This window comes from Vulpes lagopus, chromosome 7 (genome assembly GCF_018345385.1).
Source record: "Vulpes lagopus strain Blue_001 chromosome 7, ASM1834538v1, whole genome shotgun sequence".
Lineage (NCBI taxonomy): Eukaryota > Metazoa > Chordata > Mammalia > Carnivora > Canidae > Vulpes > Vulpes lagopus.
Window position 1 is genome coordinate 13,865,295 of NC_054830.1, and position 15,601 is coordinate 13,880,895.

The following is a 15,601-nucleotide window of genomic DNA, read 5'->3' on the forward strand; positions in this document are numbered from 1 at the left end:
CGGTCCCTGATGACACATGCCTCCCGTGCCTGCTGACATGTCACCATGCTTCCAGCATGCCAGAGCTACAGAAGCTGCAGCAGCTGAAGGATGAGACGGGGGAGCTGTCATCTGCTGATGAGAAGCGGTACCGGGCCCTGAAGCGTACCGCTGAGAGGGAGCTGCTCATGGTGAGCTCTTAGCCTCAGCACTGTTTTGTTCTGTTTGGCTGTGGGACTGTCCCAGTATGTGAAGCTGTAGATCAGTTTATTTTGCTTTTGGGAAAGAACTTCGAACCCTCCCATATTTGTCTTCTCAGTGGTTGCACATCTTGGTCTGAAGGTGGGTCTGGAACACTCTCCTGCTCTTTTGTAACCAACCAAGGTTTCCTCAGCTCAACACTGCCTCTCAGAGGCTGTTTTAGGCACAGAACCACGTCTGTGCTGAGAGGTTTTTGTGATAAAGTACGATCACTTAGAGCCTGGACGTAGATGTTGTTCAGGTGGGATAGCAGCCTGTTTACATAGGTGTCGGGGAGGGTGTGAATCTGTGTCCTGTCCTGTCTGCCCTTTGGGGCCTGGTAACATTTACCATGCAGGTGCCCTGATGCCTCACCTACTCTCGTCTCCAGAATGCAGATGTCATCTGCTGCACATGTGTGGGTGCAGGGGACCCAAGGCTTGCCAAGATGCAGTTCCGCTCCATTTTAATTGACGAGAGCACCCAGGCCACTGAGCCAGAATGCATGGTCCCTGTCGTCCTTGGTGCCAAGCAGGTGGGCCATTCACTGTAGTCCTGTTTGAAAATGTGTGTGTTCTCTTGTTCCAGTTCTGTGTGATTCTCAGTGCTGGGGTTTGTTTTTGATAATGCTTTATGTACCATGATATCCTGACAGAGCAGAGGGATGCACAGTTGAGGGGTTCTTGGAAGGATGAGTGCCCTACCCAGCATCTCTTTTGGGTCCTGAGTGCACGTCTGTGTGTTTCATATGTGGGTTTCCCCGCTATCCAAAAGTAAAACATTGCTTTGAAACCTCTCATAAGCCAAAATAAAATAAAGTGAAGAATATCTGCACTTTCTGAAAGTTCACATCATGCCACTTGGCTTTTGCAAAAGGCCTACATTAGTACTTGTTTTTGACAACTGAAAGAAATCTGAAGGGAATTTTTGCTTTTACGATGAAAGCCATAACCATATTAATACAGGTCTTTTGTAAAAGAGAAGTGGCATAAGGTGAACTTTTTTTTTTTTTTTTTAAGATTTTATTTATTCATGATAGAGACAGAGACACAGGCAGAGGGAGGAGCAGGCTCCATGCAGGCAGTCTGACGTGGGACTTGATCCTGGGACTCCGGGATCACGCCCTGGGCCGAAGGCAGGCGCTTAAACCGCTGAGCCACCCAGGCTGCCCATAAGGTGAACTTTGTTAGGAAAATCAGGATACTTGTATGTGGTGGGTGGTCCTGTGCCTGGTCAACGCTTACTACTTGAATCCACATGGCCAGGTGGTCGTATAGCACCCGGGTTAGTGCCCCCATGAGCGCGTGTCTGTGCCGTTTCATATTCAAGCTCCTCACCTGTGTGGGGTTCTCCCCACAGCTCATCCTCGTGGGTGACCACTGCCAGCTGGGCCCCGTGGTGATGTGCAAGAAAGCAGCCAAGGCTGGACTATCTCAGTCGCTCTTCGAGCGCCTGGTGGTGCTGGGCATCCGTCCCATCCGCCTCCAGGTCCAGTATCGGATGCACCCTGCGCTCAGTGCCTTCCCATCCAACATATTCTACGAGGGCTCTCTTCAGAATGGCGTCACTGCAGGTAGTGCTTAACCCAGAGTGGGGGGCCTAGAGGGAACACGGCCTGGGAATGAAACCTGCTGTCGCCCAGGCGGCCTCACATGGCAATCACTTATGTGTAGGGGTCACCTCAGAGAGCTCCAGTGGTGTACAGGACGCAATGTCCACTCTGCGGGGTGGGCTAGGGGGAGCTTATCCTTATAAAATGCGGAGTCAGTACGTGAGAATTCTCAGCAGGGGCATATCACACAGCATGCAGAGCAGGAGGTGGCAGAGTTGACGGTTCCTCCCACTCCTGACCCTGTTGTTCTCAGAGCCCGGGCCCTGGGGGTTCACGGAACTGAGGTCAGAACTACTCTTGTAGTAACACTGAGGCATCGTGTGCCCTTTTGCCATGTGTCTGGTTATGCTGAAGGTGCAGAAGCGTCCCTGGAAGGCTGGCTGTTGCTGCAGCATGAGTGGGGACAGTGCTTTCAGAGTGCCCGTGTGTTCTCATTGCCACATGCTTGCAGCAGGCAAGGCCCCAATCAACAAAGAGTACTCACTTTACTAACCCCTTGGGTGCACATCCTTGGGACCCTGTGCGTGACTAAGACACTTGGCAGTTGTGGTAGGTGCTTGGAAAAGGACTCAGGGATACGTTTGAGGGCGGTCCTTCAGCCTGGGGTGTTCAACAGGTGCTTTCCCAGAAATGATCAAAGAGAGCCAGCCTGTGGCTTCAAGGAAAATAGTTGACAGTATTTATCACCAGTGGTAAAACCTTGAGAATTCAAATGAAAATCGGAATTTTGGAAAACTCAGCTGATCAAGTCTTTCTAATGCTAAGTGGCTTTTCTGATGAGATCTGTGGTGGACAAATATCTGTGGAGTGTGGAGTCTCTGGAAGCTCTGCTTGACTTGGTGAGCAAGTACTTCCCATGCTGATGGCCAGCAAGGATGGTACAAAGTCTGAGGCTGTCTCAAGGGCAGGGCCGAGGAGGACCACCATCATCGCAAGCCTGCAGGGTGACCTTCTATCCAGTGTTGGTTTGGAATCAGGCAGGATCTCATAATTGTGGGGAAGGTCATGAAACACTCTTCCCTTTTCCAGCCACATGCATCTGTGAGGCCCGGTCGTGCTACTGGCAGGGCTGACAGAGACTGGCTGCAGGAGCAGAGTCTACCATTTGGGAACGGAGTTGCAGAAACTCAATAGATAATATACTTTAGTGGGAAATGTTGTTTTTCATAAAAAAGGATTTTGCTGATATTTATTTTTAGAGGAATTCATACATATTTTGTGTTTCTAGGTTTTTAAATACAGTAAACTTCAGTAGAGTAAAATTATGGAAATGGTAGCTATTGGGATTCCTCAACTTTTCAGAGTATGAAAGAGTCCTGAGACTGGCGTTCTTAATGTTTGGTTCATGCCAGCAGCCTGCCATGTCAGCCTTGTCTGGCCTGCTGTCTAGGTGAGATGGAGGCTGAGAGTGCGTGCCTGGCCCGGCCACGAAGCTGCCATGTGGTGCGGTCCTGGGAGTTGATGGGACTGTTACCATCACTGTGATGCTTAGAACATTGCTGGTCCATTGGGTGGTAGGGCTAGGAAGAGCCAGGCCACAGGGAACTTATTTGCAATTGGATGCTAGTTGGGAAAGCTACCACTTAGCACTGATTCTCACTTTTGCCGGTCCTGCTCTGTGAGACAGGGAGAGAGAAGAAAGAATCTGAAGCACATTCCCTGCCGAATGCAGAGCCCAACTCCGGGCTTGATCTCAGGACCCTGAGATCATGACCTGAGCCAAAACCAAGAGTTGGATGCATAACTAATGGTACCACCCTCGTACCCCAAGTACATGTTTTTTTAATTTTTCATCAGAGTATAAAGAAGTGCCCAAACCCTAAGTGTTCAGTTTAGCGAGTCTTCTTTAAGTAAACACACCTGTATAATTAGTATCTGAACTCCAAAACACAACCTGACCAGCATACAGGAGCCTCCTTGTGTCCTGAGGTGACCTCTGTTCAAGGCAATGCTGGTGCCCACCCAGACCCACTCTTGGGTGGCTGGGCCTTAGCTTTAGGAGGAGCATTTGCACTACAAAAATTGGCGGGCATTAATAGATCAGCCCCTGCCGCCACTACTCCAGTGGCTAAACATTTGCCAGAAACCCCTGAGCTAATGCGCCACAGAGCTAGCCTTGGCTTCTGCCTTTGCTAGAAGGATAGAAATGGACAAGGCCTCTTTCTCAGCTTGACATAAAATGGATCATTGATGATAGGCTGGGTTTTTGTGGGTTTTCTAAAATTTTATTTATTTGAGAAAGGGACAGAGATAGCAAGAGAGAACATGAGTGAGGAGAGGGAGAAACCAGCTCACCCCTGAGTAGGGATCCTGACGGGGCTCCATCCCAGGACTCTGGGATCATGACCTGAACCAAAGGCAGATGTTTAGCTGAGCCACCCAGGTTCCCCGATTTTTGTGTTTTGATGCAAAAATGCCATTTTTCTCAGGCTGCTGAGAGTAGGTGCAACTCCATAATTCCCAAAGGGGTGAGTGGGGTGTGTGAATGGACAAACTGATTTTTAAGTTATAAGGAAATGCACAGGGCCCACAGTAGCCAAGGTGAACATGAAGAGCCCAATGGAGGTGTTCTCTTACACTACCAGGTGTCACGAGTTACTCTAAAACTGCAGTTGCCAGGATACTCTGGGGACAGTGCCTAAGATAGAGTCCAGAGGCAGACCCATCTGTCCATAGTCTTTGGTCTATGACAGGATCAAATTGACTCAACAGTGTCGTCCACAAAAGCCAATTATAGGGACGTCATGACCCGAGGGTAGGCAGGCCAGAGAAAGGTTCCATAAACAGGCCAGAGAAAGCATCAACCAGTGAGATGTTCAGTGAGTGAGCCAGCATTGTGCGCCAGGCAACTGAGTTTCACTTCATCCAGGGTGTTTGGGGGCCATAGACCTGTCCGGATGGCCACCTCACGGCCCCATCGACCAGGGTCTCTTGCCCAGAGCCTGCTGTCAGCTGCTCTCACACGTGCCTCTGTTTGTGATGGTGTGGTCTCTGCATTGCTCCATCTGTACTCAGTCAAAATATGCTGTGGCTTTTTACTCTAAATTGAAGTGTTACCTCTTTTCCTTCCCATGACAGCTGATCGAGTGAAGAAGGGGTTTGACTTCCAGTGGCCCCAACCTGATAAGCCAATGTTCTTCTACGTGACCCAGGGCCAAGAGGAGATCGCCAGCTCAGGCACCTCCTACCTGAACAGGTAAGCAGAGACTCGCCCTTGACATCTGCAGGCTTCAGTGGCAGCTTGGCAGATAGCCACTAACCACCACTAAGGTGTTCTTTCTTCTGAAGCTTTTCTTTTACTTCCTTATCCCCATTCTTTGTGGACACCTAAACCAACAGCATATTTCCACCTTCCATCTTCAGTGTGTTTTTCTATTGAGCAAAAGTTGCTAAGCTCACGTGTGAAGCTTTTCTGTCCCTCGTGACTCCCTTGGTAAATGATGGGGAGCCCAGCTGTCCGTGCAGTGGGCCTTCACAGGGCTGCCCTGGAGTTGGAGCCGGCCCCACACCTCCCATGGTCTCTAGCCTCAGTCTCAGGAGCCCACGGGTGCCGCCTAGGAACTGAATGGCGGGTTTTCTTAGGACGGAAGCTGCAAACGTGGAGAAGATCACCACGAAGCTGCTAAAGGCGGGTGCCAAGCCTGACCAGATTGGCATCATCACACCTTACGAGGGCCAGCGCTCCTACCTGGTGCAGTACATGCAGTTCAGCGGCTCTCTGCACACCAAGCTCTACCAGGTGCGCGCACCCAATCGGGCCTGCTGGGTCCCACCACAGAAGCGGACCTTGACCTGACCTCCTGGCCTGTGGCCTGTGAACCGGCACAGTTTGGGGGGCGGGGGGGTGCATGTTCCTTCAGGTTTTTCTCAGGATAGTTTTCAGAGCAAAACTTAAAGTAAAAAAAAAAAAAAAAACTTAAAGTAATCCCAAGTTGAAACGTATGGCATGATTACGTGCTGGCCTTACAGTGGATGTTACATAGTTGTGAAAATGCTGTTCACTCCTGTATCAACGCCTGGATAAAATGTCCAGGGTGTATATCCTTTCAGGATGCAGGACAACGTAATTATTTCTCTCTGCAGAAATGGACCAAAATGTAAAGTAATGACTGAGTGACGATGATAGTTGGTCTCTGTTTTGTTAACTTGAGTACAGTCTAAGGTTTTTTGTAGCAAGCATGTATGTGTTTATCATTGGGAAACAGATTGCCAAGGTTAAAAAGCAACCAGAACACAGGAAGGCCAGGAGAGTGGGTCGGGAGACCATGAAGGCCCGGTGGGAGCAGGCTCAGTCAAAGGGGTTCCCTCCTTGCTTCCTCACAGGTACAGCAGGCAGGTGGCTGGTGCCAGGGCTCTGCAGGCTTCAGGTGTCAGGCTCTTTGGTAGGATTGGACAGTGTATCTCAACACAGTTCACACAGTTAGAGGGTCCTTGAAGGCAGCCAGCTGGCTGACTGTGACCATGTGTCCCTTGTAGGAGGTAGAGATTGCCAGCGTGGACGCATTCCAGGGGCGAGAGAAGGACTTCATCATTCTTTCCTGTGTGCGAGCCAACGAGCACCAAGGCATTGGATTTTTAAACGACCCCAGGCGGCTTAATGTGGCCCTGACCAGAGCAAGGTATGGAGGCCTGAGTCCCATTGGGCTTTACTGGTAGCAGGTGCCTCCCTCCTGACACAGGAGTTCTTTGGGGGGATTTTCCCTCAGAATCTGGAGCTGGGAGGGTCCACCCAGGAGCCGCTTCCCTGCCTGGTTTTCCTCTTTGGTTGTTCTTGCATCACAGCTGAACCTTGGGCTGCATACAGGCAGGACTGGACTTTGCCAGCACCAGAGGGTAAAGTGTTCCCAAGCAGCAATTTAGAATGCATTCCTATGAGACACCTTTGTTTCCTGTCCTGGTGGGTTTCTGTGGCCTCAGTTTTGCGGCAAGGGTCATCTAGGCCCTTTTGACCTAAGATCAAAATGCAATAGTTCAGGTTGTGTTCCTGCAGAAAATTGAATCCACGAATCTAATCTTTTGGTCTTGTATGCTTCATTGACCCTAGAATGTAACCTGTTTTGAAATAATGATGATAGCAAAGGAGACCCAGAAAATAAGGTGGCCCCTTGTCACCTTGAGTAAAACCAGTCCTCAGCTGCCCCATACCAGCTGGGAGTTAGGCTCACTTCACACGTTGGTTTCTTCCCCTCTCAGGGCATTTTGGTGGTTATCTGTTACCTCCCACCCCTTTCTAGGGTGCTCTCTTGTTTGGTGGCCAATATTGGGGCATATGGGGATCCTGAGACAGCTGGGTAGGGTGAGCATCCACCAGAGAAGCCAGTCCCCAGCTTGGTCATTGAGTTCTGTGCTCTGGGCTTTTGGGGTTCCCGAGGCACAGAGCCTGCTGGGACTGGTGATGATGTCCCAGGAGGCCGACTCATGGCTGCAAACAAGGAGACTCCTCTGAGCTCATCTGCTTATGGAAGCATTTGATACCTGGGCTCCTCAGAAATTGTTTTCAGATATACCCGGTGTGCTGTTGGCAGTTCGCACAGTGGGCTCCAGTGCCAGCTCCATCCCTGTGACCAGCAGTGTACCTGTCTGCCCCCAGCAGGCCAGGTGTCTAGGCAGGGAGGGAGAGGATGCCGGGAGAGCAGCCTGGGCTTAACTTCTGTCACCTTGGATGTGGATTTTGAGTCTGTTCAGTCTTTCCTCATTGTTCTACGTGGTGTTCCGCTCATCATGTAGAGCCCTAAACACCATATTTTCATGCCCATACCTTGCAGGTATGGGGTTATTATTGTGGGCAACCCAAAGGCCCTGTCCAAGCAGCCCCTCTGGAACCACCTGCTGAACTATTACAAGGAGCAAAAGGTGCTGGTGGAGGGGCCCCTGAACAACCTGCGGGAGAGCCTTATGCAGTTTAGCAAGCCCAGGAAGCTGGTCAATACCATCAACCCGGTGAGTACCAGTGTAGGCTGGCAGAGAGGCATGGAGGAAGACAGGGTCAGGAACCCTCTTCTCCCTCAGACTGGTGTTCCTAGCACGTGGCTGTGAGCAGTAGCAGGTGTAACCAGCGACTGGTGTGAGCTGAGGCTGGACATGCTTGTCCATGTGCACGAGAGTGATGGAGCTGGCCTGTTGTCACAGAGCTCCCCCACCCCAGGTCTCTCAAGTGTTATAAGGCGCTCTCAGACCTGGCCTTTTGGGACACAGTCATGAGTGGTGTTTAGGGAGTTGGACATAGGCAGTTAGGAAATTCTGTGAACCCAGGGTGCTCTAGGGGACTTAGAAGTCATGATGCTGCTTGAGGTGAAGCCTGAACGTATCTATGTTCAGCATCAAAGGCCAAAAAAAAAAAAGCCATGTCTGTGGAGGAGGGTGGGTGAGGCCCAGAGCCCACTGGTCAGCAAGCCCCTCAGGGTTGGCCTAGGCATGGCCTGGGAGGTGGCCAGGCGCTCAGATCTTAAGAGAGTTCATCTTGTGTCAAGGTGATAAATTCCTCACCTATCTAAACCCTCTGCAGGGAGCCCGCTTCATGACGACAGCCATGTATGATGCCCGGGAGGCTATTATCCCAGGGTCGGTCTATGATCGGAGCAGCCAGGGTGAGTCTGCTGCAGGAGGAGTGGGTGGGGTGGGACCACACTGGCCCTGTGCATGTTGATCATTCCCACGCCTGCAGCTTTTGGCCCTATCACTCCTGGGGTGACCTCCCAAGCCTCAGTCCACAGAAACTGCCTCACAAAGCTCTTTGTTGCCTTTCCTTGTCTGAAATCAGAGAATTGGTTGTCAGTTTCTGAATACAAATTTTTTTCTTTTTAAGAATTTATTTATTTATTCATGAGAGGCAGAGATATAGGCAGAGAAGCAGGCTCCACGCAGGGGGCCCGATGTGGGACTCGATTCCAGGTCTCAAGGATCACACCCTGGGCCAAAGGCAGCCTCTCAACTGCTGAGCCACCCAGGTGTCCCATAAACTTTTTTTTTTTTTTTTTAAATACCAGAGCTCTGCTTATGGAGGTTTGCAGGCACATACTGCAGCCCTGCCTGTTTGCCCCTGTGCCCCGTGCCACAGTGCTCCCTGCCTACCTTGCCCTTTGTGCCTCCACTCAGTAGGGGGGGTGGGCACTCCTGCAGCTCCTCCAGGCCACCCATAGCCTCAGTTCCAGTTGCGTGGTCCTTGTTTCTGTGCACTCTCTGAGACCACACTTCTGGGTGGGGTCTCTGTCCTGAGGCTGAGCCTTATTAACCCCTGCTGTATGGAACACCTCCTCTTGCCTGAGCCAGTGTCTAGACGGTTCCCATTCATCTCCCAGGTCCCTGTCTCCTAAGGCCTTTCCCTGCCCTAGCCTCTACAGAGGGTGACTGGCTCACCCAGGTGCTTGGTGCCACAGCCTGCATTTTACACTGAGCTTCATCTCCACCTGGGCTCACTGGCCATCCTGGGGCCAGGTACACCCCAACAGTTCCTCTCTTGTGTGAAGTAGGAAAACCCCCTTTCCTTGCCTAGTATTCTGTTTGCTGGGCTCAAGTGACGGATGTCATTGCTACATCCAGTGAGTTGCTATGTAGGGTGCTCTGGGCCCATCCTTCATCCTTGAGCTCACCGTGGGCCCAGATAAGGCACTCTCAGCCTTGGGGGTGGTGGGGGGTGGCAGGGAGCAGACCATAAGGCTATGCTGTCATGCCTTGGCTCCCTTTGGCTTCCCAGCCCTTGGAGCAGCTGTGTGCAGATGGGGGGATATGCCCAGCTCTGGGGCTACCTTGGGGCCTTCATCTTCAGTGCCATTCACTGGTCTGTTCACTCAGGTTTTTTCTTGCTTTTGGGTGGTGGTGGAGAGTGGGGTGTGGGTTACACGAATATAAAACTTTCCCTTTTATTTTTTCAGTTGGAAATGCAACTTAGCTTTAGTCTTGGATGCTGGTAGGCCGTGATTCTCCTAAGTCCCCTTGGAAAAAAGGCTTGTTCCCAGGAGCCAGCCCCAGAGAGGCTGTCGAGTGGGGATTGAATTGTGAGATTCTCTATCAGGTGGCTTTGCTGTAGGGGTACACCAAGAAACACCATGGCACTCAGAGCAGTGACAGGATGAGATTGACATTCCAACTGTTCAAGCTGCCATTTGTGGGGGTGGGCAGTTGGCTCATTGGCATGTGGTGGGTGACACCTGCTGTCCACCTTGTGTCTTGCAGGCCGGCCCTCAAACATGTACTTCCAGACCCACGACCAGATCGGCATGATTAGTGCAGGCCCCAGCCACGTGGCTGCCATGAACATTCCCATCCCCTTCAACCTGGTCATGCCACCCATGCCACCACCAGGATATTTTGGACAAGCAAATGGGCCAGCTGCAGGTGAGTGCCAGGTGGCAGCATGTAGGCAAAAAGCACGTTGGTTTTGGAGTTTGTTCACATCTGGGCTTTGGACAGTTGGGTTTGTTGGTTGGATTCTGACCTCCTTCAAGGAACCCTGGACTGCTGTCTTTCAGGCCGGGGTACCCCAAAAGGCAAGACTGGTCGTGGGGGGCGCCAGAAGAACCGCTTTGGGCTCCCTGGACCCAGCCAGACGAATCTCCCCAACAGCCAGGCCAGCCAGGATGTGGCATCGCAGCCCTTCTCCCAGGGCGCCCTGACACAGGGCTACATCTCCATGAGCCAGCCCTCCCAGATGAGCCAGCCTGGCCTCTCCCAGCCCGAGCTGTCCCAGGTGAGCCAGCAGCAGGGAAGTCAGGATGGCCTGGGGGGGGCCCTCCACACAAGGACCTGAGCATGGCTCTGCACAGCATCCTCCGTAGGTACACCATGTGGGGGTCTGTAAGCTCTAAAACCTGACGTTCCCGACACTGTCTTAGGCAGCTGGCCTGGGTTACCTATGTTCTTTGGTGAGGTAACCAGTGTGGATCTCCTGCCACTTAGGCTTCAGATCCAGGTTTTCCAGAATCTTCTCTGGGGCAGGTTCTTGAGGCTGGAACGATATGCGCACATTTTAGCTCCCAACTTTGTTTTTCAGGACAGTTACCTTGGCGATGAGTTTAAGTCACAGATTGATGTGGCACTGTCGCAAGACTCCACGTACCAAGGGGAGCGGGCATACCAGCACGGCGGAGTGACAGGGCTGTCCCAGTACTAGAAGGCAAGCTGACCCCTGCAGGAGGTCTTCACCAGGACCTGGACTTGATGGGAAATTTGGGAAATGTGTAGTAGGGGTCTCAGGTCCCCTGAAGCCAGCTCTTCCTGTGGCCAGTCATTTCAGTGCCCTGTTCATCTGCTCATGGTGGCAGGGGGATGTGAGCTTCATGCATGGTGCTCCTTCCCTGAGAGTCCTAGAGCTCAGTGAGGAAGGGTGGATGTGGGAGTCCCGGCCCCAGATACACTGGGCACCTCTGCAAGAGGGCTTCTGGGCGCTGTTCAGGCCCTCACCACTGGTTCCCCTGAACATAGTGTGGCCAGAGTTGGATGAGCATGGGCCTGGGTCCCCTTCCCCACACATGGTGTGTGCTGGCTAAGTGGGGTACTGATGCCACTGGCAGAAGGAGCCCCTTAACTCTCGGCTTCCTTTTCAGCTGGGGAGCACTAGTCTGGGCACCCAGCCAGCCTCTGAGGTCCCATTTCCCAGGTGTACCGTGGGGTGGGGGGGAAAGCCCTGTACCCTTGGTGGTGGGTGCTGCGTCGTAGGCCTCTGCCTTCTCTGATGGCCCCTTGCCCTCCCTCCCTCCCTGCAGGTGGCAGCGGAAGAGCTAAGCTATGTGGCTTAGTCCATCAGCATCTTATTCTGGGTAATAAAAAATAAAAATAAATGGATACCTGTTTTCCACTGCTAAAACTGAAGCACCACTGTGAGCAACAGGAGAGGGAGAGGAGCACCCGAGGGAGGAGCCCGAGACAGAGCGAGCGCCCACTGCTGGCCCGCGGCGGCGAGGAGAAGGAGAAGGGAGAGCGGGAGGCGGGCGGCCTCGGAGGACCGCCCGCCAGCGAGCCCTGCCAGCCCCGCTCGCCAAGGAGGCCCAGCGCTCGCCGCGTCCACACCTGGGTCTGCGACCAGGGCGGAGGGAGGAAGACCCTCATCTCAGAGTAGCCCTTTCCTCTGTTCTTTTCTTTCTGTTTCTCTTTTATTGAAAGGGGACTACGTTTTAGCAGGAAAAACTTCGCATTTCTGTGCCGAGCAGGCTCCTTGCGGGGCAGCCGTGCCGGGAAAGCCCCGCGGAGGTGTGGGTTCTGTCCACACCAGCTCTGAAACTGCCCTGGTCACGCTGCCTGTGTTCTAAGAGCGTTTCATTTAAAGAAAACACGGTGTTTTGGGTTTTTGTTTGTTTTTTAAAAGATTCTTTCAAAGGAGTACTGAAAAATCTACTTTCCTGAGTTTGTCTCTCAAATCTTAGCGGCGGACCTGGGAGATGCGAGAAGCTTCCAGAAACGAAGTTTAAACAAACCAACACATCACAAGATTAAGATCAACACCTGTGACGGGATCACGAGGAGGATTTTTGTTTTCAGTTTTAGCTTCCAGCGGCTTCTCCCTGCACGTCAGGGTGGTGAGAGAGCACCGTGTCGTCCCGGGCCAGGCAGCCCCACAGTCTCCGCTGGACTCTGAGAAGCAAAGTGCTTCCTACATGCGGTGGACTAGTGCCCACCCACCCCGGGACGGGCCTTGGGCAGGACTGGCTGTGAGGCCAGAGGGTGGGGAGGTGGCTGTTCCCCGGCCAGTGGCTTCTTCCCCAGGGGTCCTTCCTGAGGATTTGGTGGAAGACAGCAGCCGAGAGGACCCATCCCCAGGGAGGCACCCACAGTACCTGTGGCTGCTTAGACATGCTGAGCGCCCCACCTGCCTTGTTCTCTACCCCACCCTCCAAGCTGGGAACCCCTCTACCTGTGGGTACAGCTGTGGTGGGGTGGGGTGATTTCTGCTTTTTTTTTTTGGGAAAAGGAGTAAGTTTCAAAAATAAGTTGGTTCTGTGCCGAAGGGGCTGGGAGGGGCTTGTCACATTAGCTAGCACAGGGGGCTTTTGTCTGGTTGGGTCTGGGCCACGACTCAAGAAGGAGCTGTAGCTGGGAGCCACCCCCAGCTCCTTGCACACCACGGTGAGGTAGTCTCCCTGGCAACCACCTCTTTGGGGACCATCCCTTGCCTACCTGGGCCCTGGTGACCCTGACCCCCTTCCCCAGTGTCCCCGTCCCTGTGAGGCTGATGCCCTTATCAAAGCCTCCAGATTCCAGCTTGTACTTGGGAGATGGGGACACACAGGCCACCTTCCTTCTGGCAAGGCCTCTTATTTATTACCATTGCTGTAGGGCTTTCGGTTTCCCCCTTCTTTTGATAGGCCACATAGAGGCATAGAGTTTGGATAGGTTTCCGCTATGACCCCTTGTGCGACACACCCTGTGGGCCACACCCTGTGCCCACCCGCCTGCCCTGTTCTGTTCCTTGGAACGCTTTGCCTCTGCTTTGTGCTGTTCGCTTTGTTCTCCACCTTCATAGCAGCAGTTATTCTGTTTTCCAAATGGAGCATCTGTACCAGCTTAATGTAACTTTTGATTTTGGGTCGATTTGTTTTAAGCTCTATTGTCACCAATAAAATCTTAATAAACAGCTGTTGTGTTCACACTGCGGCAGATAAACTGCAGATGGCAGAGCACTTGATCTGGGGTCTGGCTGGTTGCGAGCTTTGGGGGCACCTGGATGGCCAGGCTAGAACGGCCAGCTGTGCCAGGACAGGCAGCCCCTGGTGGGCAGTACCTGGGGGTGCTGTGGGCAGCTCCCACCCTCGTGGGCAGGTTAGACATGCCGCTTCCTGGAGATGAGGATCTAGGAACCCAGCCCTGGGAGCACAGGGTAGGTGGTGTCACTGTGGGTCGTCCCATCACCCTGGCAGCAGGTCGTAGTGGATGCCTCTGCCTCCTCTCCCACCCTCAGGCCACCAGACTGGAGACAGGGGAGCGGACCACGCAGTGTTTATTGTTTGGGCCCCGCCTGGCTCCGTCAGCGGCAGCCACACTCGTCCACCACCATGTCCTCGTAGTGCCTCAGTACCACGTTGTCGCTGTTGTCAAAGAAGAGCACTGAGATGGGCGACAGGCGCGCGGGCACGCAGCAGGGCAGGCCGGCGGCGCCGGGGGCAGCCGCGTGCATGAGTGCGCGCAGCACGGCGTGGTTGAGCGGGGGCGTCCCGCCGGGTCCCGACAGCGTGGCGGGCAGCGAGCACTGGCCCTGGCAGTAGTTGGCCAGGAAGCCGCGCGGCGCGATGACCCAGCGGTGCCAGCCCACCTCGCGGAAGCTCACGTAGAGCCGCCTCGTGCGACACGCGCCCCCGGGGCTGCCGCCCAGGGCGGGCTCGGCTTCGCGCCGCGGCCGGGCCAGTGGGTGGCACAGGCGCGGGTCAAGGGTCACCAGCAGCAGCGAGGCCTCGGCCAGGCGCGCGCAGGCGGCGGGGGCCCGGGGACGCAGCGCCAGCGCCAGGCGGAGGCTGCGCGGCGCCGACGCGTTGCGGGCCCAGGCGGCGCCCAGCAGCTCGGCGCGCACCGGCGTTTCCAGGGTGGGCACCGCCTGGCGGAGCAGCACCGGCCTGGCGCCGCCGCCGCCGCCCTCGCCCTCCGCCGCCCGCGCTACGCTCAGCTCCCAGCCGGCCGCCGTCTCCGCCGCCGCAAAGCGCAGCTCCAGGCGGGCCCGGCTCGGGCGCTCGGCGGCTTCCACGGCCGACAGATCGAAGACGACGGTCCATTCAGGGCACTGTCCCGCGGCCCATGCGGGCTCCGGGGGCCGGGTGGGCGCACCTGGGGAGGCAGGGAGAGGGCTGGGCTCGCGCTGCGCCCCCGTGCCCTGCCCGGCCCCAACCGCCAAGGGTTTTGATCGCGGACCGGACCAGGGAAAGGTGGAGCGCCTGGGGCTGCGGGCGCCGTTAGAAGGCGTCAAATGGTGTGAAGCGGCGCGCGGGGGGCGGGGAGTGATGGAGTGGGGGGCAGGGCGTCGCTTGCAAGTAAGAGGAGGCCCAGCGCCAGGGCACGGCGGCCTGCGGCGGGACCGGGCAGGGTGAGAGATGAACGGATGCCTGGGGCCCGTGGGGAAGTGATGCCGGAGAGGTGGTATCTGCAGGAAAGGCATCAAATGGCGTGAAACAGCGGGGGACGGAGGGGAGAGTGGGGGCAGGGCTTCAGCTGCAAGCTAGGGGCCTTGCCCGGTGCAAGGAGCCTGGCCTTCGGCCACTCCGACCGGTCCCTGCAGGTGCCCACGGGGAGGAGCGGATGGAGTGCGGAGGCTCCGGTTGCTCGTGGGCCGGACTGGGCGGGCGGGACGTTCGGAGCTGCTCTGGCTTCCCCCACTCGTGGAGGGGCGCACAGCGGGGTCTCCGCCTCCTCGACACGCCCCCAGCGCAGACCCCACTCACCGCGGTCCGGGATGTGGCGCACGATGTTTCCGGCGACCCCCAGCTCCTCCACGTGGCACGGTCTCAGGGTGGTCCCCTGGGGCGTCCGCCGCGGGCCCACCCTGGCCTCCTGGGGGTCCCGGTGGCGGAAGAGGCGCCACATGACGGGGGGTACGGGCCGGGGCTTGGGGGCGCCCCGGTGCACGTCGGGCAGCCCGAGAGCCTGCAGCAGGGCGGCGGCGGGGCCCGGGGGCGCGGGGGCGCGGGCTGGGTGCGGTGAGGGCAGCAGCAGGGCCAGGAGGAGGAAGAGGACGCGGCGGCCAGGAGGGCGGCGCAGCGCGGGCATCTTCCTCGCTGGCGGCGGCCGGACGAGTGCTCAGGGGCCGCGGGGCACCCTCGACTTGCAGGCTGGGGGCGGGGCCGAGGTCCCCGA

At 55.4% G+C, this 15,601-nt stretch overlaps 2 protein-coding genes across 3 annotated transcripts in view; one reads left to right on the forward strand and one right to left on the reverse strand.

Moving 5' to 3' along the window:
* Positions 1 to 13,397, forward strand: part of UPF1 (UPF1 RNA helicase and ATPase) — a 36,670-nt gene extending 23,273 nt beyond the window's left edge. For both annotated transcript variants that reach the window (XM_041760917.1, XM_041760918.1), the window contains exons 13-24: positions 56 to 170; positions 611 to 754; positions 1,579 to 1,792; positions 4,910 to 5,027; positions 5,414 to 5,570; positions 6,308 to 6,450; positions 7,597 to 7,771; positions 8,337 to 8,418; positions 10,004 to 10,165; positions 10,300 to 10,517; positions 10,821 to 10,943; positions 11,533 to 13,397. In XM_041760917.1, coding sequence (XP_041616851.1) covers positions 56 to 170; positions 611 to 754; positions 1,579 to 1,792; positions 4,910 to 5,027; positions 5,414 to 5,570; positions 6,308 to 6,450; positions 7,597 to 7,771; positions 8,337 to 8,418; positions 10,004 to 10,165; positions 10,300 to 10,517; positions 10,821 to 10,940 — 1,648 coding nt within the window. In that variant the 3' untranslated portion in view covers positions 10,941 to 10,943; positions 11,533 to 13,397. The remainder of the gene's footprint in view (positions 1 to 55; positions 171 to 610; positions 755 to 1,578; positions 1,793 to 4,909; positions 5,028 to 5,413; positions 5,571 to 6,307; positions 6,451 to 7,596; positions 7,772 to 8,336; positions 8,419 to 10,003; positions 10,166 to 10,299; positions 10,518 to 10,820; positions 10,944 to 11,532) is intronic.
* Positions 13,398 to 13,743: 346 nt separating this feature from the next.
* On the reverse strand, positions 13,744 to 15,514 carry GDF1 (growth differentiation factor 1). The gene is made up of 2 exons (XM_041760921.1): positions 15,190 to 15,514; positions 13,744 to 14,578 (listed from the first exon to the last, which is right to left on the reverse strand). Exons 1-2 carry the CDS (start codon positions 15,512 to 15,514, stop codon positions 13,788 to 13,790), a joined length of 1,116 nt encoding a protein of 371 aa, XP_041616855.1. The 3' UTR covers positions 13,744 to 13,787.
* Between the last annotated feature and the right edge of the window lie 87 nt (positions 15,515 to 15,601).

Bases quoted from the DNA above. Each gene is read 5' to 3' on its own strand.
- GDF1 (XM_041760921.1), bottom strand. From the start codon at position 15,514: ATGCCCGCGCTGCGCCGCCCTCCTGGCCGCCGCGTCCTCTTCCTCCTC. The intron at 14,579-15,189 runs GTGAGTGGGGTC...CTGCCTCCCCAG, and splicing joins GCGCCACATCCCGGACCGCG to GTGCGCCCACCCGGCCCCCG.